The sequence below is a fragment of the Erigeron canadensis genome, chromosome 4 (assembly GCF_010389155.1).
Source record: "Erigeron canadensis isolate Cc75 chromosome 4, C_canadensis_v1, whole genome shotgun sequence".
Lineage (NCBI taxonomy): Eukaryota > Viridiplantae > Streptophyta > Magnoliopsida > Asterales > Asteraceae > Erigeron > Erigeron canadensis.
Window position 1 is genome coordinate 39,412,010 of NC_057764.1, and position 23,779 is coordinate 39,435,788.

Consider the following 23,779-nt stretch of genomic DNA (forward strand, 5'->3'; position numbering starts at 1 on the left):
ATCTATATCTGTACGAATCAAAATTTATAATTGGTCGTTTAAATCATAGTTCAAAAATTGCATGTCCATTTGGGAAATGTTATAGATCCTGGAATGATGCATGATATCATTGCTTCCATGAGATATGTGCTCATTAACGAGGGCAATCTCTTTCCCATAATGACATGTGCTCATAACCATTAGTCTTGTGCATTGGCAACGTTTTAGTAGAAAAGATGTCTACACGCACCTGCTGCATAACTTCTCTGGTATTTAAACTTTCATATTCCAACGAAGATCTGATGGCTGATACCATGGTTTGATACAATGATTCTTTAAATTCGTTTTGGTCTCATAATTCTCAGATACATACAATGGTCAATGGTAAACAATTTATTGCAGTTTGTTAAAATGTGCAAATAACATTTAAAAGCCAGAATCTGTTATCTTACATAACGAGCCACCTGAGGTATTACGCGTCGATGACCCATTTTGACAGCGAAATGGAAGCTATTGATACTGAAAGCTATTGATCAATCACCCTAGGCTTTAAAGCTTTTTTGAAGGTCTTGTAAAGTCTAGGTCTGTCCTCATTGATCAGGGCTTTCATTGGCCCAATCTCTTTGCTTGGATCGGGCTCGTTGAACATAGCAATCGATATCTTCCCCCTGTCCATGTTTGTCACAACTCTATGCATCGGGCTCTTGTAGATCCCATTGCTCATTATCTGCATTTAGTAGTTAAACAATAATAGAGACAACATTAGATTTTAAGAACCAAAGAACATGTGATAATGTTTGTTTGGATGTAGTAAAAAAGATAACAGTAGTACTTAACCTGCAACTGGTCACCAAGATTGGCGAAAAATGCGTCACGAATAAGAGGCCAGAGATTGGGATTCCTTTGGTTTTCAGGAAAGATTCTAAGCGAAAAGCGATCACTCCAATCCAAAACTTGGTTCTCAGACACAACAATATCTGTTCCATAACCCTCAGAGGAACCCGGTTTTCTGGAGAATTTTCTTTTCTCTTTAATAGGAAGTTGAAAGAAGTCTGCAATAACTTTACGTACATTTTCAATACACAAGCTAGAAATCCCATGGTCGAACATTACTATGGGTATTGAAGCTAACGGTGGTGAAGTATCGAGTGGCCCAAATTTGTTGTCTTTAACAGCGTATGATGGTGGTGGCTGGTTACCATCGATGGACATTTGTTGGACGCTTTTTGACAGTGCTGCCTTGTCTAAAGCGATCACATTGGACTTTGGGATATGGAAAGTATACAAAAGAAAATATTAAATGGACTTATTAAGAATGTGATTCGATAACATAACGACTTTGTTGGGTGGATTTAAGATAACATTATATGATTTTGGGCTTTAGCCTTTTTCCGGTACTCGACCCACCCCCACCCAACCATCAGTCTCCTCTCGAACCCTTTCGACTCACTTTTATCTTTTCACCACACACACGCACAACCTAGAGGTCCAGACCATCTCAGATCGCTCTTCTTATTCTATATCGTTATTTCTCTATATCTATTTATCTCGAGTGAGCATTTTTTTTTTTTATATCTCCGTACATATTTATCAGTTTTCGTTTTTTTTTTTTTATTATTAAAATTTTGTATCACTGTTTATTAGTTATTACTCTAGATTAATAAATAGTCGTGTTAAAAGTTAGAGTTTGGAAAACAATATGCAGGTTTGATATATAATGTTTATACAGGGAGTTCTTTTTTATTCTTCTGCTTTTATTTATTTATCATTATATTCTACTGTATATACTCTTGTGAGCATATGATATGATTTATATTATATACGTACACCAACTGTATATATTGACAACTTTGTTATGATACGTATATATATTGATAATTATGTTATGATAACGGGTCAAGAATTTTCTCCTCCCTTTTTAATATTATTATTACATGTATGTCAGCAGAGTCCAATGGCGAACATTTTTGATATGGATCTTGACAACCAACCTCAACCGTCTATTTTTATGGTTCCTAGAATATATCGGGATCAAAATCTCAGCTGTTTTGACCCTCTTGAGGTCTCTATTGGACCTTTTCACAAAGGCAATAGTAATGTTCAAGCAAATGAAGCGTTGAAAAGGAAATACATGGGTGACTTATTGGTTCGTTTAAAATCTCCACCACAACAAACCTTGGAAAGATGTTTTTCGAAGGTAAATTCTTTAATAAATGAAATCAAGTTATGCTATGGTGGGATGCTAAACTCTCATGACTCCGATGTCGCAAATATGATGGTAATAGATTCTTGTTTTATCCTGGAATTCATTCAAAAGGTGTTTGAAGTTAATTGTCCGGGGTTCATGTTATTCGAGATACTGCTTGACTTGTTGCGGATAGAAAACCAGATTCCTTTTTTTGTTCTTCAAAATATCTTCGACTTGACACTCCTGGGAATTCAACGAAAAAACTCTCTTATTACTCTGCTCATTGACCATGTTTTTTTTGGATTCCACCCGTGTCAAGCTAAACTAAAAATTGATAACGATGGTAATGATGAGTGCAATTATAAACAAATCCTTGATATTCTGCACAAAGCTTGCCGGTCTGATTTGTCGGCAGAATATGGTTTACCGAAAGCAATTTCTCATTCGGTTGTAGAATTGGATAGGGCAAGATTGATGTTTGAGCCAAATGAAGGTGGAAGCATGGCAATGGCAATGGCCATTGAATATGAATTATTTGGGGTTTTCGGGAAGCCAACTCTTAGAATGCCAGTATTGACCATTGATGACGCCACTGAGCTAGTTTTGTGGAACCTAATCGCATACGAACAATTTGATCCTAATGTGGATGGTCATTACTGTTGGAACCACGTTAATATGACCGTCACTGATCATGTATCATTCCTGATATGATAATTGACGATAACTGAAATCCCTATGTCTAATAAATATATAATGCACTTATTTACTCTTAATGTAACATTCGTGATTTTTACGTGTAATTAACATGAATAACCTTGATTTAATTCCATGATTTTTGGGGCTTAACTATTCGCAACCCGTTGACTCGCACATGCTAAACGATTAATTGTTCTAGTTAATTCAAATAATTCAATTACTCATTTTATTGACTAGACACGTGTAATTATTCTAGTTGAAGCTACGTGAACGTATTGATCGGGTTAAGACGCAATGTGATGTTTAATTGGATTAGAAACGTAAACGGGTGATCCATGGGTTGACCCTTGACCCATGAATCACCACCCTTGACCTAACCTTACCACATTCACCCAACCCCCACCATCCACCTCTCATTCACCTATTCATCCATATCTCTCTCTTTCTCTCTCACCACATTCATTGCAAGAACATCATCTCTCACACTAAATTCTTATTCATTAAATGTGTTTCAAGTATAATTAATACTAACTTAATCACCATTATCATCATCTAATCACCATATCGAAGTTTTGGTTCTCCAAGTACAAGGAATCTTCATAAATAGCTAAAATTCGGGTTTTGGCCTTAGGAGGTGATTTAGCAAGGTAAATCTAACTCAAAAACATCATTTCATGATTATAATTATGTATGTAGTCATACTCAAACATATTTGAGCCAAAAACCTAGTCAAAAACAAATTTAAATCAAAACTAGGGTTTTATGGGCAATATGGGTCAAAAACGGGTCATTTCTCTTGTAGCAAGTTATGGGTCGATTTATTGAGTGGGTCATGCTTGAAAACATGTATATAGTTCAACACAAGTAGCTCATGGTGAAATTTGGACTAAAATTTCAAGTAATCCGAAATTAGGGTTTGCTTATTATAAATAAAGTCAAATAAAATTTAATCATAAAACTTGATGATTTCGATCGATCTGGGCAGAGGGTTGAATTGGTTTACATCTATGTCGTTCATCAATACTCAAACGAGTTTCACTTAGCCCCAGAACGGATTTTGAGGTCGAATTTAGGGTTTTGGTCGAAGTCAATGTTTGACTTCAGAAAGTCAACTGTTCTTGTTCATCTTTGTTCCTGCAGCGTCTGAGATGCTGGTTGGCGTCCCACACGGTCACCCACCGTCCTAGACGGTCCCCTGCAACTCTCAGTTAAACCACACGCTAGCCAGACGCCCATACCCCCTGCCTTACGGTCCCTAAACGCTGAAGTCAATCTTTCCAAGCCACCGTCCCAGACGGTGGCGTACACCGTCCCAGACGGTCTGTTTTTCCAGAACCACCGTGTGACACGCCCCACCTGTGCCGTCCTTTACGGTGCCTTCTTTTCTTCTTTTTCTTGAACACCATCATTCCTGTTTCGTGGTCCCTTTGGTTGTGTCGGGTTGTTCAAGGACTTCATGGCAACCCTTTGAGGGTTGATTTGACCTGAGTTGTCCTCTGATGTTGTTGAGGAGCGGCAGGGAACCCATTAGGGTTGTCTTGCAAAAAAAAAAGAAGAATACATATATATATTTATTCATATGTAATACTACATGACCCGTTCCACACTTTGTTTAAGACTCGTGGGCCCCTCTTCCTTTGGGCCGAAATGGGCTGTTCCTTGGGCCTTTTCTCAACTCTTGTGATCGTATTTAGGTGCCATAGCAGTCGTGCAAGGTTCGGGCTTACACAACCGAATTTAATTAAAGTCGAATGAAAGAGAACTAAGTTATAAACGAGTATGTATATGTATACATATGAACCCATCCAATAAGAACAAGTAAAAAATAAGAACATGTAAGAATTAATAGGAAACTTTCACATCATTAAATATTAAAAAGGGTAATTTAGACAATTGAAAATACAAATTAATATTTTTCTTTTATCTCCATAAATAAGTAACCGTGATCTAATCCGATCTAGTTAACAACTTCCATATCACGATTTTATTTCTATATCAATTTTCATATTAAAGTATTTAGTTTCTATTTCATCAAACCAAGCCCTGTATTTGTTTATTTATTATTTAATTTCCAACTTTTCTCAACAATATGGATCCAAGTCAAAATAGTTTTATGCATCCAAGTCAAGTAAGATTAATTTTCATGCATCCAAGTTATATTAGTTTTTATGGATCCAAGTCATTTTAATGCATCCAATTTAGATCGAAGTTATGTTAATTTTTTATACATCCAAGTCATTTTCAATGCATCCAAATCATTTTTATGCATCCAAATTATTTTTAATGCATCCAAGTTATGTTTATTTTTTTATGTATCCAAACATCCAAATGTTTATTTTTGATGCATCCAAATCTTCCTTTCCTTTTCTTCTTGTGTTTTTCGTCTGAAATGCTTTTCAAAACTTATCTAAAGAATCGTTACGTTAATAAAATATAGGATTAATTATTTTACAAATTAAAATACAAGTTGGTACGAAAGTTTGAAAAAATTCTTCAAAATTCTTGCTACGTAAGTTTGAAAAAAACAACTTGGTAACCGTCTTTTTCTTTAACTCCCAAAACGTGTTATTATAGCCATTTCTTTTTTCTTTTTTCCTTCTCATTTACTATCATGTCCTTAAAATTCTTGGTAAAAAGACATATTTACCATGAAATCTATTTAATATTTTAAAAATACCCTTATTCATCCTGGCCATTCAATTTTTCCATCCAACGGTTATAAACTGTTCTCACTATTCTTATTTTTAACCTGTTCTCACCGGAAAGCTACCCTGAACCTATATATATATATATATATGCATAATGTATACAAGTACTAACAATGATTAAGTTATAAATCATATGACTAAATACGTATACGATACATATGTGTATTAATATGCATGTCATATAAACAAAAATGATAGGTCACGATCATTGAGGATTTCGGGACGTTCTTAGCTCGACAAATACTCATAATTCAATTATAACTAGACGATACAAGACAAAGGTGAGTTTCGTAGCCCCTACGTTTACTTTATTTGGGGTGGAAAGTGTACTCGTTTATTAAATGCTTGTCGGTTGATACGATTGATTATGATATTGAACAAGATGATAACTACTTAATTGTTTGTTTGCGATACTTGTTATTGAAACGTTTATTACATATATATGCTCACATTATGGATTGTTAAATCCACGTTATGGGTATCTTTATACTCACGTTATGGGTTGTTAAACTCACGTTATAGATTGTTAAATCCACGTTATGGGTATCTTTATACTCACGTTATGGGTATCTTTATACTCCCGTTATGGATTGTTGAATCCACGTTATGGATATCTCTATATCCACGTTATGGGTTGTTGAGCCCACGTTATAAAACATTATTAACCCTCGTATATCATTAACGGTTGTTATCCCGACACACTTGATCTTTATTACTTAAACCTACGAACTCACCAACTTTATGTTGACACGTTTTAGTACACTTTTCAGGTGAACAGGTTAATCAAAGACATAATGGATGATTACTTGCTTAATTAAGCTAGGATTGGAATTGAACTTGGACTTCATGGATCCGTGATTCATAGCTCCCGATTATGGGTTATGCTTAGGATCATTTACCATCTTTTGAACTATTATTTTACAAACGTTTGATGGGCGTGCTCCTTATGCATTTTTGTATGATCCGATATTCGAAATTGAATGATTGTATGGATTTCCAATCCTATTAAATGCATCTAGACTTGTCTCTACTTAATTTCCATGTCGTGCTATGCTTAGTATGTAACCCTCATGATTCCGTCTTGTTGGGGTGTTACACTTAAAGACGTAGTATAGGGTTTCCCATTAGGTGATTGTAACTAAGAGGACTAAAGGTGCACACATTAAACACCGAAGGGGTTTAAAGTATAAATACTCTCCTTATATATAGAGAGTCATTAACCCTAAGTTAAGGTTAATTCCTACGCACATAATACCCTAATTTTCGTGTGTCTCTCCTCTCTAAATTCGTGCATCATGTTCCAGCCGAATTACTCATCCCATTATTACTCAATCACCTTGTTATGGGAACCCGAAATCAATAGCAATCATGCTTTATGCTCTTACAGGTTCCACAGGACGATCTGGGATGTTTATCACTCGAATCGAATCATGTTTATTACAGCAATTACTTCACATCATTTGTTGTTGCCTTGGATATGTTAGTCGATAGTACATTGGATGTTGTCAAGTTGGTTGAGTCAAAAGTCATTGTCAACAGGTTTTCAAAGGAAAAAGCTGCAAAAATGATCAAAGGCATGTTCCGTGGAGTTGTCTGCAGAACGTTCATGTATCAACAGGAGTTTCAACAATTAGATAATTACTACAAGTGGGCAAATAATCAGGGTTGGCTTAACCTCTTTGATGATCCTAGGTGGGACCAATTTTTGGGGCCTAACAAACTCCCTTCTTTATTCGGGCTTGGGACAGGCAAAGATAAACTAAAAAGTTGTTGAATCCATTTGCATTGGGTATTTCATTAGTCCATGGAATGGGACTGCTCTAGTTGCTGGACTTCTCCTTTCTGCACTTGCTACTGTTCAAACCAAACCATCTTTACTGTTATGTCTGCTTAATCTACTGTTGGTTTAATATAGTCAAATCCATTTTTATGGACAATAAACAATTGAAGTTTTATTTAGATTTTTAAAATGAAGCAAAGGTATAATATAGTTGAATACACGTTTGTTGTTTTCTGTTCCTATGCATTTGAACTTATAATTAAGCTATTGTATTCTGTATTTCTGTTCCTATGTATATGAACTTATAAGTTATACTAGACTATTACTGTTTTGGTATATGAACTGGAACTATGATTGGTAAGGATATCTCCCATGTTACTTCTTGGTAAGGATATACCCTTTGTTGCTTATTGTTTTAGTTGTTAATGGTGCCATGAACTTAAGTGGTGAAACTGGGCAAAGAGCTTGGAAGAATGTTCTTAAGAGGGAGCGTGTATAATCTTGTGGGTTGCATATTATTCATGCCCAGCTCCTCGGACCGTAGCAAAGGTTAGTCCCTCATACACTTCAGTCCATCCTCTTACCTATTAGTCAAGACACAAATAAGCCACTTATGACTGCCTTTTTAGTTAAGAATGAACGTAACATTTTGATCAAGATTTGACCGGCCGAATTTAGTACCCGGCCCTTCAAATACCACGGATACCATGGAGTCTTAACCGTGAGAACGAGATGGCTCAGTGAAGTCCGAGTGGCAGTCACTGGTACAACTGAATCTGTGTCACCATTGTGTTATATGTTATAACATACAATTCCTTTTAGTTCTCTATGATGCATATGCTACAAATAGAGTTGTCAAGATGCGCGGGTCAGGTGGGTTGTGTAAAATGGTGAATTTTGACCCCAACCACTTTATATTTGTTTTTTTAAATCAATGGATGTAGAAGGAGCTCTGGTCTATTTGAGGCGCTTCCCTTTTAGTTAATTTTGTATAACCCATTAAAGACAAAACATTACTCGAATCGTCCCATTCATAAGCAAATGGGTCGAAATTGATACCTTTAGTTACAATTACATACAGTGAAGCAATTTACCTTTTTAACATGTCTGACCCATCAAAGACAACACATCACTCGAATCATCCTATTCATAAGCAACGTGTTCTCGAATTAGCCTTTGGGTGGTAGGCCTATCATGTCGTCTCGTTTGTTTAGCTGTATCATTTAAATGTCTTTTTTGATTTTTCTAGTCATTTAGCATATGCTGGTCTGCTTTAAATTTGTGGGTCTTATTTTTTTCCCCCCAGCTATATCTGTATGAATCAAAATTTACAATTGGTCGTTTACATCATAGGTCAAAAATTGCATGTCCATCTGGGAAATGTTATAGACTTTGGAATGATGCATGATATCATTGCTTCCAGGAGATATGTGCTCATTAACGAGGGCAATCTCTTTGCCATAATGACATATGTGCTCATAACCATTAGTCTTGTGCGTTGGCAACGTTTTAGTAAAAAAGATGTCTTTATGCACCTCTTGCAACAACTTCTCCGGTATTTAAACTTTTATATTCCAACGAAGACCCGATACCATGGTTCAATACCATGGTTGGTGCATCTCTGTGATCCCCTTGACTTGTTGAGCTCCGAGTTATATTAGCTTGCACCCGGCCTGTTTTTCAGCTCTTTAAATTCGTTTTGGTCACATAATTCGCAGATACATAAAATGGTTAATCGTGAACAATATATAGTACTTTGTTAAAATGTGCAAATAACATTTAAAAGCCAGAATCTGTTATCTTACATAACGAGCCACCTGAGGTATTACACGTCCATGACCCATTTTAACAGGGAAATAGAAGCTATTGATACTGAAAGCTATTGAGCAATCACCCTAGGCTTTAAAGCTTTTTTTTGAACATCATGCAAATGTGTTTATAAGTTGCCAAAATCTTGCTTCTAATTGAACTTAAAGATTTTGGAAGCTAACCATCGATGCAAAAAAACTCAGCATGAAAATTTCGCAGGTACCAATGTGGTACATGAGATCAAGAGCTTCCCATCGATCTACCTTTTTTTTTTCAAACACAACTTGGACCCTGTTAATTTAATATGACACATCAAATTGATATAGAGCTTAATTATATGCATGAAAATACAATTTGGGCGATAGATGACTGATTTAAACCATTTGACTTACTTTCTTTTGTTGTATATGTAGTTTTACCTGTTTGACTCCTTTTAATTCGATATTTCATTTTTCAAGTTACAGAAATAGAGAAACTACATACACACAACCACCACATCAGCAAATACTATTGTAATATTTATTACAACACATGTCTATCATGGAATGTATATGGAATGCTAAGGAAAATATGAATTCATCATGGAGTTGGAGAGGTATCTTGAAACAAAGGGACAAAATGAGAAATCATTGTATAAGTAAAATTGGCAGTGGTAAACAAACCTCCTTTTTATATGACGAGAGTAAGTACCCGCGTGTTGCGGCGGTGAGATGGTGGGATGATAGGTCATAAAGTGTGATAGTCAAAGGCCTTAACCGTACGGGTTCCGCCCTCGGATTTAAAAATTCGTCGAAAGTATATCGAATGACATCTCTAATGAAAGAGCATGAAATTTTAAGAACACCCATATAATTTTTATAATTTATCGATGTACGGTTTGTGAGATAAAAGATTTTGAGTGAATTGGAGGAGTAAATGATTTATGGAGGAGAGAAAAAAGATGATTGATTGAGATTTGAGGAGAGAGAAAAGGTGTTTGGTAATATAGAATTGATAGAAGGGGCATTTTGGAGAAGTAAATGTTGAAACTTAAAATTTTAGATAGGGGGAATCTGATTTATAATATAGTATAGAACTATAGATATAGATAATTGGTGTCACTTAAGTCCATTGAGTGATCACATTAGTTCTGGTATGCTAAGAGATGCTGGACTAGATGATAAAGTGACTGTGAGTGATATGGTCCAAAATGGAAGTTGGAATTGGCCTACAGATTGGGTGCTAAGGGTACCTGCATTGGGTTCTGGTAATGAAGTAGACTTCTCTGTAAATAATGCTTGGCATGATACAAGGGAAGGATGTAATAAGATTCAATGGGGTAAAACTGTATGGTTTAGCCAATGCATACCAAGTCATGCATTTATCTTGTGGATAGCTATGAAGGATAGATTGCAGACTCACAAAAGAATGCTGAAATGGAATCCTGCTGCCAATTACAAGTGTGCTCTGTGAGTCTGTGTGGTAAAGAACACGACTCTCAAGATCATTTGTTCTCTGAATGTGAATTTTCAGATTATATTTGGAAGAAAATGAAGGAAATTATGGGAGAGCAACAAATTCCTAACAATTGGCAGGAGATTAAGGACTGGTTCACTAAGCAAAAATGCAACAATTCTGTACAAAGTGTAGTTCAAAGGCTGTGTTTTGCTGCAAGTGTTTATATGATTTGGAAAGAAAGGAAATCGAGATTCTTTAGTAACAAGCAGATACCTAAAGAGAAGATTAAAGACAACATTGTAGAAGTGGTAAGGAACAGACTAATGAGGTTAAAATTCAAAGATGGAAGAGCCTACAGGGATTTGAAGGTGAAATGGAATATACAGATATGTGTAGATTGTAATTACTGCTTAAAATGTGATTATTAAGGCTAGAATTAGTTTTGGGCATAAGATATGTGTATGTTTGTAAAAAAAAAATTAAAAAAAAATTTCAAGGTAACATGCAAATAGATTCAAAAAAAAAAAACATATGTCTATCATTCATGGAAATACAGTAGCTAGTAATGCAGCATCAAGTGCAACAACCCTTTTTGAAAACATTCATTTTTGAAGAATTTATAATTCTTGACGGTTTTAGAAAGTATAGGTCGGTCCTTATTGATCAGGGCTTCGTTTGGCCCAATTTCTTTGTTTGGATCGGGCTCGTTGAACATAGCTATCGATATCTTCCCCCTTTTCATGTTTGTCACAACTCTATGCATTCCCATTGCTCATTATCTGCATTAAGTAGTTAAAAAGTAATAGAGACTGTTTTAAGACGTGTGATAATGTTTTTTGGATGTAGTAGAAAAGATTACTACAGTATATGGTTGCAAAGGGGTTAGTTTGGTAATTTCCCTTGAAATTATATGGTTACACTCCAAGCAAATGGGGGCCGCAAACCAATTCCACCGTGGCGCCATTTAGTCCTCCAATTGAACAAACCATTTTCTTTTTCATTTTCTCTTCTTTCCCTCAAAGGCTCAAAATCAAATACTTCACCACCTCAAATAACAGACAACAAAAAACCTCACATTGACAATCTCAAACAAGTTTTGTACTTCAAAAAATGGCCAAATTATTATACACATTTAGACCAGACACAACAAGTTTATCTTGTCTGTCATCACACCGTAAATTTCAAAATACCAAATTCTTAAAACCAACATCGCCACCATCTTTACTAAATTCCTTTAATGGGTTTTCCAAGATTTGTTGTAACATTAAAGAAAAATCAAATCTTGCTGAAAATGAGAGGATTTTTCCTGTAGTTAGAGTTGATGATGATGAATTATTGGAAGAAAATGTAAATGGAATTGGGAAATTAGGGTTTCGAAATATGAATAATTGGCCACCTTGGAGAAATGTTCCCCAAAGATATAAACTTATTGGTACTACTTCACTTGCTTTTGTTATCTGTAACATGGATAAGGTAATTTTCTTCATTTTGTAAATTTTTCAGTTTTTTAAGTAAATTTTAGCTTAACTTATGTTTGTAGTTGAATTTTAAGTATTGTTTATAAAAATGTCTTACTGGAATTGATTTTTTTATATTATTTTTGAAATTCTTGTTGATAATTTTTAATTTTGAATGTTGATGACTTGATGTTGGGCTGTTGAAATTTTGTGAATTGGATAAAAAATGTTGATTTTTTTTTTCGTTTGTAGGTAAATTTGAGTATTGCAATTATACCAATGTCACATCAGTTTGGATGGAGTTCATCAGTAGCAGGATTAGTACAGTCATCGTTCTTTTGGGGGTATGCCATGAGCCAGTTGCCAGGCGGATGGCTTTCGAAAATATTTGGTGGGAGGTTAGTACTCTAAATGAAGTAGTTATATATTTATCTAATTGATCATTGTTTTTTTAATGAGGACGGGTACCTAAGAATTTTTTTAATAATACTTATCTAACTGATCATTGTTGTGATGTGTAAAGATACCTAAATCATGGACTTTTTTATGTTGATCAATTTTGTACCACTATTATCGGTGTTAAGTGTTTGTTTTGTGTGTGTGGCCTAATGCAGGGTAATTCTTCAGTTTGGCGTTCTTGCTTGGTCGCTTGCCACAGCACTTGTTCCTCTTGTTGCTGGTTTTATGCCTGGACTTGTGTTTACACGGATTCTAGTATGTTCCGTTTCTTCAATTCCCTAAAAAAACTGTGCATTATATAATAGTCAAACTGTTTTGTATTCCTAGTGGATTCTACTTGTTTTATGTACTATTCCCATCGATCTTTTACATTCCACCTCCACCTAGACTTTGAAGGTAGGCGACACTACACAAATTGCCCTTTGCATACAATTTCTGGCTACCATTTTCATAGTGGTAGTTAGGTGTCCCCACGATGGTAGCCTGGTGGTGGAGGACATGCAACATAAAAGCGGAGGTTAGGGGTTGAAATCCCACCCCGTGTCCCTTTAATCACAGTTTTATGTGATATAGCTTCCCACATATTGGCCGTGGGACCGGGCTGTGGCAGACTGATAATGGGTTGGTTATCCATTTAATAGATTGGATTTCTTCTATGGTTCCACATGAGAAACCAATTATAAGCTTCTGGACAATGAATCTATGGGTCTCATGCCTTGTTAGACGACCCGTTAGGCATCTTATCACAGGAAAACGGGAAGATTTTCCTAGAATTTTGTTTTGAACACGTGTAGAGGATGATGAGTTATTTCTATCCCACATGCAGGTTGGAATTGGAGAAGGAGTATCGCCTTCGGCTGCCACGGATCTGATTGCCAGGTATGTGATTACATAGTCTAGTAACTTGCCTTAAACAGTTTGCATGGACCAATAATTAGATATTTTTCATACATGCCACATTTTTTTACCCCTTTGGATGGTGCAACAAGAGATGCAAATGTGATTATGGTCCCCAATTCTTCTAATTAGCCGTTTAGTTCAGTTTCTCATGCTTTGTAGCTATGCTAAACAACTTTTATGATTCATCAATCAAGTTTATGGATTATTTTATGGTGCTTTTAACCTTATAAGCAGGCTAATTCCCTTGGAAGAACGCTCACGCGCAGTGTCATTTGTATTTGGTGGTTTAAGTGTTGGAAGCGTCTTGGGGTATGTTACTTCACTTTTAAAGCAAACATAGATGTATGCTATTGTGTTCTACAACAAATCTGTAATAAACATTTTTCTTAATCCTTATTATCTATTACAAACCTCCAGGCTTCTTTTGGCTCCTCCATTGATTGAAAGTTTTGGCTGGGAATCCGTATTCTACATGTTTGGATTGTTCGGAATTGTGTGGTAAGTTACTGTAAAGAAATCGCTACTTCCTCTACCTGTTACTAATTGCAACACAGCATTTGAACTTAATTGTGGAGATTTACTAAAAACGTTTGTTTCTAAAAATAATCTATTCTACAATGGAAGGTTCCTGGGGTTCCAATTTGTCGCAGAAGACCAACCTTCATCCAACTCTACACAGTCATCAAGTAAGGGCATCCATTTGTTTGGTTTTCCGTACTCTTATAAATAGTCATGACTCTTTGTAGCTGTAATAAGAAGATGATTAAAAACTAGAATATTAAAAATTTTAAGGGGCAACCATACTTCCTATCCCCTGGCTCTATTAATGTAGATCTCAGTCTAAATTGCAGTGTTTCATTATCTGGAACGTTTCTTAGTTGAAATTACCTATATGCACTGATGAAGGGTGTTTTTGGTATTCAACGAATGGTCTTGTACCTGCTTAAATATGTGCCAAGTCTTTAGATATTGTCTTTGGACGCAGGTCCGTCATTCCTGTACGATCATTTTCTCTGTCAGCTTATGTGAACTCCCGTAAATTACAGGGTCTCAGTCAATTACTAAGACAAAATCATGGGAAACTTCTATGGAGGAATTTGGTGGCTCACTAAATGTATGAAGCAGTCATACTATCTCTTTTTCGTCCTTTCAACTTTTAAGGGAAAATCTGAAACCTTTTTGGTGTAATATTGATGTATAGGTACCATGGAAGTCTTTTTTTCAAAGTAAAGCTGTATGGGCGATGATATATGCTCATTTTTGTGGCAGTTGGGGTCATTATTGCTGTTTGTCCTGGCTTCCTACTTATTTCAGGTGAGAGTTATAGATAATCAGATTTTCTGCTATAAGCATTTCATATACAAGTAATTCAATTTTTTCACTTTTATGGCATGCAGTGAGGAACTTGACCTGAATTTAACAGAAGCTGCTTGGGTATGTTTGTAAATCAGTGAAATTTTTTTTGTCTACAGTAGATTACTCATATTATCTAAAATTCTAAATTGGATCATTATCATTACACAGTTACATTTGGTGTGCAATCAGTTTTGCTGTCGCTTTTGTGCATTCTTTTGATGGTTAATAGTTATACATATTCTTTGATCCAGGTTTCCGTCCTTCCACCCCTAGCTTCAGTTATTGTCACCAGTCTTGCATCACAGTTTGCAGACAGCTTAATCTCCAGTGGAGTCGAAACAACTGTGGTATGTTGAGAGGAAATGTACTCATAGATGTTTAATTTTGACTATTCACTTCTGAATAGGTCAATTTTTGTTTTGTTTTATCTCTAAGTCTCTAATGGGTTAAACTGGTAAGTAAAAGAGGTTAGGTAAAAAACAAACATGTTGAGTGGGCCGAAAATTGCCAACTTTGTATTTTGAATGCATAAACCTCCTAAATCATCTTATTTAACTAATAAGATTATTATTGAAACATTATAATCTTTGTTATCATATTTGACACTAATTAGAATAAAAGAATATGGACAAAATGGTTCACGTCATGTTTGGATCCGCAGAAAAAAGTTAATGCTCATTTGATTGCCTCTACTAGCATATGTGACCCGAGATCCGCATGAATGATGAAAAAATGTAGATCATTGTCAGCAACCTTCGACTCTCAACATTTATACTTGATTATCTTTGAGTAGGTGCGCAAGATATGCCAAACAATTGCATTTTTGTCTCCTGCTGCATGTATGATTCTATCATCTGTTGACTTGGGTTTGCCCCCATGGGAAGTTGTCACTATCCTTACCGGTGGTTTAGCTCTTTCCAGCTTTGCCTTATCAGGTGCGGAACTAAATAAATCTGGCATATTTCCATTTTGTTTGTATATAGACACTTGATATCATCATCATTTATATGGTTGCAGGACTTTATTGTACGCATCAAGATATTTCACCTGAATATGCAAGCATACTTTTGGTATGTCCAATGAATTCCATTTTTTGCTCGTGATGTTTTTTTTTTTCATTTTATGGTTGCTCAGTAGAATGGCAGTTTCCATTCATTTACAAACATTGGCTGCTTTGGGTTCTATTCTCTGCGGTTGCAATAGTATTTGAAACCTTGTCTAAGAATGATATAGATCAAATGGGTCAAAAGCGTTTAAGTGTATTTAAATGGACCCAAAATATTTTCCGCATAAAACGTTAGGTTGTACTCTGTGGAGGTGATCTATAGTTGTTTTGCACTCCAACAAATTACTTTGTACACCACAATACTTATGGTGTGTTTCAACAAATATCGTTGAGTTTACAATTGTCGCGTGACAATTGAATTTTCTGGTGCACAAGTAACATGCCTTAATTTGATGTATCGTTTTGTAATTATATATTGGAACACGATTATATCTCCAAAAAGGAAAAGAATTGTCAGCCAACCTGGACTTGTAAAATTTGACTTGTTACCCAATTTGTCAAACCCACTCTTTGCTACTTATTCTTGCAAATCTGTGTTTGTTTGCATCTACGCAAGAACGATATATATTTTTGCAATGAGAAGCCATGTAGGTTGATTCAAAAAGTCAGTAATATACAAATGAAACAAGTCTTTAAGTTCGAGATTAAACACTAATCATTTATGTACTTCGTGTGTTATTCTTGACTTTGAAATGTCAAATCACAGATTTGACCTGAAAATTTTCGAATTGTGCATTCAGGGCATTACGAATACGGTAGGGGCTGTTCCTGGAATTGTAGGTGTTGCTCTCACCGGATATCTTCTAGATTCAACACATTCATGGAGTGTAAGTTTCACCAAACATCCCTTAGTTTTCACTTTTTCATTGAAAATAATTATAATAACATAACTAATTTCATGCAGCTGTCACTCTTTGCACCTTCAATATTCTTCTACCTCACTGGTACTGTCATATGGTTAGCATTTGCAAGCAGTAAGCCTCAAACTTTCAAGAAGATAGATTAAAGAAAAAGATTTCTATTGACTACCACTAACTTGGACCCCTTCAGCAATTTTGAATGGAAGGTGACCAACTTTCTCTAACCAAAACTGTTGTATGTATATGAATTCATAGCTTAAAAAGAGAACATTTATATCCCTACAGTATGTATGGATCCTTGTATATGTTACATTTTTGAAGAGCTTTAGTTAATAGTTATAAAAGTTCAAATATGTAATTATTGGTGACATGAACATACACAATAGAACAAGTACACTTATGGGAATGTGGCTAGAGGTGATAAAAGGACAGGGTTTGTAGGTCAAAGCCAGTAATTTGTACATAGGTACTTTCCAAAATACATCGAGTCAAGTTAAAACCTGAAAATACTTTTTTATTAAATATGATATAAATACTATGCTGTTGCAAAGATACATAGAAATTACAAGAAAATCTAGATTTATGCATTAAAGATAAAACGTGTGGCCATTTCATACCTTTTGACCCGTTTTACATTAAAATTAGTAATTTTTTGACATTTTTAAGATAATCATAGCCCAAAGCAATTTGTTTATAGTTGATTTGTCAAAATCCTCACCTCTTAATGTGACTAAAAGGGTGAATAGGAAAGGCAACGAAGGCAAATTGTCTATGCCCTTGATAAAACACTTACTGAAACATGGAGCAACAGGTAATGCATCCAATCTTAAGAGGATTTGTGACTTGATAAAAAAAAAAATAGCACTATCGAATATAACTATAAATCAATAACCAAAATGGAACTGATTTTCAGTTCCATTCCACGTATGCATCTATGTTTTAGCATCTCAATTGTTGCAAGCGTACACAGTAAGATGTGGTATATGAGCAAACACAATAGAAAAGGGAGCAACACTAATGGCCTCTGAAGAATTCAGATACACAGGCTCTAATGGTGGTATCTCCCCGTATGAATTTACTGCCAACTCTTTACCATTAAGCATCATTACTTGACTGTGTAAATCTCTGTTTTTGGCTGTCAAATGGTATTCTTCCCGTGTGTTTAATCCACCAATCTTAGAGTTACGTGACTTGTTTGCTTTATGGTGATGATGGTGAGAAGATTTGAGTTTATGCACCCTCCAAGTGCTATTTAAAGATAAGCTTACATCAACTGTCGTTTTGTTATCAAGGTTGATCAGTAGTAATGTTATTCCATTCTGCAGTAGAGATTTCATTGTTAGACTAGGAAATGACTTTATTACCATTCTTTGTGGTTTATCTAGATATGCCTATAAGTGACTTAAGTTCTATGGATATACTAGATAGGGAAGGGTTGTTAATCCATCAAAAGATGCAACATTTAACTAAGTGGCAAGCAGGCAAGTTGGACGGGTTGGGTAATGGATCAAAGATGGGTTCGGGACAAAATGGTTAGTTTCTTTTATTAATACACGTGGCCAAACTGCCAGGTCAACACCGTGGTCCAATTTTTTGAGTTACATAATTATTAAAGTTATAAAAAAGAGTATAAATACCATAAAGTTAACATATAAAAAGACTTACAGATTCTTTGGCACAATGTGCATAAGCTCGAATTTTCTTCGTCCCATTGAAGTTTGTAGAAAGAACCTTTCTACCCATCAACCGATGCCAAAGAAGAGCACTGGTATGAAAGAACAAAATGCCTATCAAGTTATAATTTTAAAAGACGGCCCAATTCACAATTTTGACCTTAAAAGAGTTCAGTTATGAACCTGTAGTAATCTGGATTTGGCTCAAAGGTTGTAGTGTTGAGTAAACCATAGTTTCCTCCAATCAAAGTTTGTCTGCAGTATGTTTTTGTGTCATAAACAGCTGACATTCCTAGCTGATCCAAGTACCTGCACGAATCCCATGTCCCGTTAAGGCTATAGTGCTATACTTTTCATAAAAAGCATTTTGGTATTTTTACACTAGCTTACCAGAAACTGAACACAAATGCATTAGTGACGAGATTGTGTCCACTGTTATAAGCCCCGCCAGCTTCACCAACCCAAGAAGAAGCTGAAGTTATAGAAGTCTTGAGGATATTCTGAAGTTGCTTGAAAGTATCAGCCTCCCCATCTAGATATGATGGGTCGAGTATCTTTTCAACAAGATGTTGATCAACTCCTGTTAGAAATGAATAAATTGTTTTTTGTCACTTTCCAAATTAGACATCTTGAAATTTAAATAAATCTGTTTATTATAAAAAGGATACCTGGGCCAAGATTGTATATGTGGTGAGTGATTATGTCTAGGGTTTCGGGTGTTTTGTCTACAAACTCCTTGAACCAGTTGGCATCAAAGAAACCACCAGGTGCAATTATCCGTGGCTTAGGCTCGACACCTTTATAGATTTCTTGAACTATGTTTCGCAAGGTCAATGTGTCGAAAGCATACTGATTTGCTGTTACTCTTGTTCCAACTCCAGTTCCAGACAGCTCATTCCCTATAGAGAAATTAGAATGATTAAAATTCAGTGACAATTTTGACTCATTTGCTTATGAATAGGCCAGTCTGGGCTTTGTTAAATGGGTATAAATTCACGCACGATGTATCTTTAATGCATAAAACAATTTGTCAAAACAATTATTGTTGAAACAAAGCAATTCTTGTTAATCATAATTGACAAATTAATTTTTAATAAAAGTTCTGGACCCAACTCACAAGCAGTGCTAGGTGAGTAGACTTACCAAGCTCCCAAGCATACATGGTGTAATTCTTCTTAACCGTGTAACGCATCAAAGATTCAGCATTTGCAGAGTCCCAAGGTCCAACTGCTGAATTATCAGCTTGTATTGTTTTGCCAGCAAGTGCGTTTAATCCAAATATAATTTCAGCCCTGAATTATAAACCAGAATTATTAGCAAACGAATTTTGTTATAACGAAAATGCAAAAGTTATGAGGAAAAAAAAACTAGGATTATTCTGGTTACCCTGTTTCTTGGAAGAAATTGCTTAATTGATCCCATCTGTATAGAGGCAAGCATCCCTCAGTGAAACCAAATAACTCTGAGGTGTTTTTCAAGAATGGGATGCAGGGTTTCGGATTATTTTCTGTTTGGTAAACAACTTTGTCTTGCAAAGTCCCTCCTAATCTAATCTTTAATCTTGAAAAAGCTGTGTAAATTGGTTAAATAAATCAGGTCAACAAGCTACTACCAACATAAGAATTCTTTAACTTTAAGTGTCAATCTCGTAGTTGCAAAGTTCATAACTTTTCAGAGTCTCATATTTTCAACAACCACCACCATGGCAGCCAGGGAAAGAGTTTTGTTTATTTACTAAATACCTCGGTTAGGCCGCATACACCTAAGTCAAAGACTTGCCCTCACTGAGTAACGCTGAACAGGAAAACCTTATCCATTTTACCGGTTTTTCTCAATTTCAACAGTGGTTCTCTTTTAAAATATGGTAATTATTGTACTAATCGTTGATATAATCCTTGATGTATGCATAATGAATTTGAAAGTAATTTTTTTGCATGTGAGGCCAAAACTATAGCAAGTAGAAATAAAAAACCAAACGGCAGTACCATTTTTTGTTCTTACCTTTGATGGCATTCTGAAAAATTTTGTTGTTTAGATCCTACATAGACAAAATATAAAACAACATTACTTCAGAACCTGTAATTTCTCACTTCCACACACACAACACTACAAATATGAATGATTCATCCAAGAACAACAATTAATTGTCAAATTAAGTGCACATATGAATATAAAGCAATAAAAAGAATTATATAAAAATGTAAAGTAAATACAGTAACTTTTCAATAATTATGTTTGTCTTTTTTATCTTTTCAAATCAACCACTGTACAAAAAGATTTGACTGAATGAGTGATTTTTGTACAGGTTGTACTGAAAAAATTTCAAATTTTGACTAAAACCTTTCATTATGCCAAAATTTGTTGTTACAAATTTGAAAGTATCAAGAAATCACTTAACAAAAGTAGTAATGAGTATTAATGGCCAACAATAACAACAATTTTAAAATCACCAACTCACTCTTGCAAGATTTAGTTCTAAAATCACCAATAACACACACACACACACACATTAGTTGGAAAAAAAAAAAATGCAAAAAACATACCACATTGAGAAGGGAAGCATGGCCCCAACTACAAGTACCATAATCACACTTCTCTGGTGGCCACCAATCCATAGTAGCACAAATAAAGTCACTATCAATCTTTGCAATGGCACTTTTTCCATCAATAAAAATCCTTCCTTGAATTACAGTTTTTCTACTTTCAATTTGTGAATCCACAAGAGTGCAGCTCAAAGTAAGTAAAAGAACAAAAAAACAAATACCCATTTGCAAATTCAAAAAGCCCATCAAGAAAAATGTAAGCTTTTTTTTGAAAATTGGAAGCTCAAGAATATGTTGTGTGTATATATATATAGTTTGTATCTATATGTTAATGGAAAAGGGTATGGAAGATTGAAAGGAAGAAATAAAAAGATGTAATGTTTGAGTGTCTCTTTGCCATAAAAGGGGGAAAGATTTGAGCTTTTTTAAAAAAAATTATCACAAATGGGAACTCAGTCAAGATTTGGATTTTAGATTGTGGGTTTTGAGGTAAATAAATAAATAGTAAATATATTGTGAGATTTTAATTGGAGGTGGGGCTTGTGACTGTGAGCTGTGTTTGTGCTTTGCTTTGGGAAAGTGGAAAAGGATAGATGAACCTATGAAGAAAAGGATTGTGGTGACTGGTGTGGGTGGGTTGTGTTCAACCAAGTACAACCTTGTTTGTGTTTTAAGACTTTGGGTTGGGTTGGGTTGGGTGGGGGCTGGTTTTGGGTTGGCTAGCATTGGGTGGGTAGGGTTGGGGTTGGTTAAACTAGAAAAGGATGGGTTGAGCCAAAGTTTCAAACTTTATTAAGTCTTGCAAGTGGCGCCACTATTTTTTGGATTTTATTTTATTTTGTTTTAAATGTATGTATGTTGAATTGTTAATACTTGTTACTTTTGTTTTGAGCCTTTTTAGTTAAATAAAATTAAAGAAAAACTTTTGGGTTGGAAAATATTCGAGATGGCTTTACCAAAAAGAACAATACACAGAATTGGAACCATGTTTGAGTTGGACATACATGTAATCATTTTGTGTAATTTCTTTCTTATATGTTTACTTGACGTTTAACTACCGACTTACCCTTATGTTTAAACATCGTATTACAGAAAACGTTAGAACTTGAGATGTGTACTTATAAAAACCCGGTATGGGGATCGAGTAAACTTTGAAGAAGTTCACATAAAATTGTGTGACATGCCAAACGCAAGTTGCATGTGTCGTTATAACAAAAGGCGGGTAATATCAATGCGACATATTAGATTTATGCTATAAATTGGGGAATTAATAATTAATGGAGAAGGAAAAACGGTTATGATGCAAACAAGTGAGAGGGTCATGACAAAATTGCTTTTACTCTGTTAGGACCTAATTAGTAAGCAATGGTTTGTTTTGGTAACAAAATGTATAATGTCACGCCAGAACTTTAACTTTGACACAAGAAAGTTGGAGGATACACATCATGTATTGTTTCATATGAAATTTTGGGAATTAAGTACTCAAGTAGAAACATTGTATATTCACGTGAAAATTGAATATATATTTTCTGATATAAATACCTATGAAATATATATCTAGGATGAATTGCAAGAACAAAAAGTTGAAGCACATTTAAAGCACAAGTCCAATGTTTATGTGTTTATGCTGTGCTGCTTTTATGATACCTAACCGATTTGGAGCAATGGGTATAATCCGTAGCACGAGAAGGAGTTGGACCTAATCACACACAAAAGGTTGAAACCGAAATGCCACTTGCTAGCTGCATCTTAAAATATGTTATCAAATTTTTAACGTATAGAATATACCCAATATAGTTAGTAAATTGACTTTGTAACTAAAGTGTTTACCTAATTCTATATGACAACATCACTTAATATATAAAGTTTATCCTTAGTAGTTTTTTAATATTTTACTTGCACTGCATCTCTTTTAGGCTGAGTAGTTAAATACTAAACTAATATTTGAAAATTTTATGAAATGTATATCATATATACTAATACACTTGTCAAACTATATATGATAGAATCATAGAACAAAGTGAAACAATATGTGACACCAATAAGTACACTCACGATCTTTTACCATTTGTAGCTTCATGAACGTCAAATATATGAATCCCATTAATTCATGTTTATATGAGAGAAGAGAATATTAAAAGACAAATCGCATATTACAAAAGAAGTTAATTAGTTATGCATTATTACATTACTAAGATTTTATTTTATCATTTTCTTTTGGAGTATATCTAATAACTTTGAAAACATATTTAATGTGCGATGTATAAATATTTAGTGTAGAATACGATGATATGTTGGACACATGTTAGCAAGGTTGTTATTTTTTTTTATTTTTTTTTCTGTTACGATGTTTATACTTTACATGAAATTGTAACTTACACTTATCTTTACGGTAGATCAATACTATGTAAAATGAAATTATACAAACTTAAAAAAAAAAAAAAAAAGATGATCGAAAGACTACAAAATATTAATTATATATGTTCCCAATTTTAGTTTTACTTTTATTTTGAAAGACAAATATTCACAAATCACACAATATTTACGTAATCGTATTCAACAAGGCTAGTATCCAAAACATCTCGAATACCGTGGCCTAGTTCCTTTTTATATATCGTTCATTTGTTCTTGTTCATAAATCATCAACAACGTTAATTTTTTTCGTAGCATATGTCACATAAAATAACTTGAATTTAGGTGAAAATCAAATGGAGAACCAAACAACATAATAAATCATAATACATGTCGAGACGTCGAGTTTTATTTTTATTTTATTTTTTGCAAATCTATCTAACTACTACTATAATTATTTGGGTCCCATATATGTTAGGTGTCGTATTGTATCTTATCTTCTAGTGTAAATTATTC

The 23,779-nt window shown here is 34.7% G+C and overlaps 4 protein-coding genes across 4 annotated transcripts; 2 read left to right on the top strand and 2 right to left on the bottom strand.

The window, feature by feature from the left end:
• Window positions 1–505: 505 nt before the first annotated feature.
• Window positions 506–1,191, bottom strand: LOC122597584 (jasmonate-induced oxygenase 4-like). The gene is made up of 2 exons (XM_043770161.1): window positions 817–1,191; window positions 506–706 (listed from the first exon to the last, which is right to left on the bottom strand). Exons 1-2 carry the CDS (start codon window positions 1,189–1,191, stop codon window positions 506–508), a joined length of 576 nt encoding a protein of 191 aa, XP_043626096.1.
• Window positions 1,192–1,933: 742 nt separating this feature from the next.
• LOC122597585 (UPF0481 protein At3g47200-like) lies at window positions 1,934–7,345 on the top strand. Its single transcript, XM_043770162.1, has 2 exons — window positions 1,934–2,836; window positions 6,959–7,345. Exons 1-2 carry the CDS (start codon window positions 1,934–1,936, stop codon window positions 7,343–7,345), a joined length of 1,290 nt encoding a protein of 429 aa, XP_043626097.1.
• Window positions 7,346–11,624: 4,279 nt separating this feature from the next.
• LOC122595831 (probable anion transporter 6, chloroplastic) lies at window positions 11,625–17,063 on the top strand. The gene is made up of 15 exons (XM_043768282.1): window positions 11,625–12,070; window positions 12,307–12,452; window positions 12,669–12,768; window positions 13,340–13,392; window positions 13,648–13,722; window positions 13,831–13,911; window positions 14,038–14,099; window positions 14,460–14,527; window positions 14,615–14,727; window positions 14,811–14,847; window positions 15,021–15,116; window positions 15,563–15,704; window positions 15,787–15,839; window positions 16,576–16,662; window positions 16,740–17,063. Exons 1-15 carry the CDS (start codon window positions 11,708–11,710, stop codon window positions 16,839–16,841), a joined length of 1,578 nt encoding a protein of 525 aa, XP_043624217.1. The 5' UTR covers window positions 11,625–11,707; the 3' UTR covers window positions 16,842–17,063.
• Window positions 17,064–17,538: 475 nt separating this feature from the next.
• Window positions 17,539–21,216, bottom strand: LOC122596194 (heparanase-like protein 3). The gene is made up of 9 exons (XM_043768727.1): window positions 20,912–21,216; window positions 20,370–20,406; window positions 19,755–19,938; window positions 19,512–19,660; window positions 19,037–19,267; window positions 18,759–18,948; window positions 18,552–18,677; window positions 18,361–18,460; window positions 17,539–18,014 (listed from the first exon to the last, which is right to left on the bottom strand). Exons 1-9 carry the CDS (start codon window positions 21,155–21,157, stop codon window positions 17,643–17,645), a joined length of 1,635 nt encoding a protein of 544 aa, XP_043624662.1. The 5' UTR covers window positions 21,158–21,216; the 3' UTR covers window positions 17,539–17,642.
• Window positions 21,217–23,779: the final 2,563 nt, after the last annotated feature.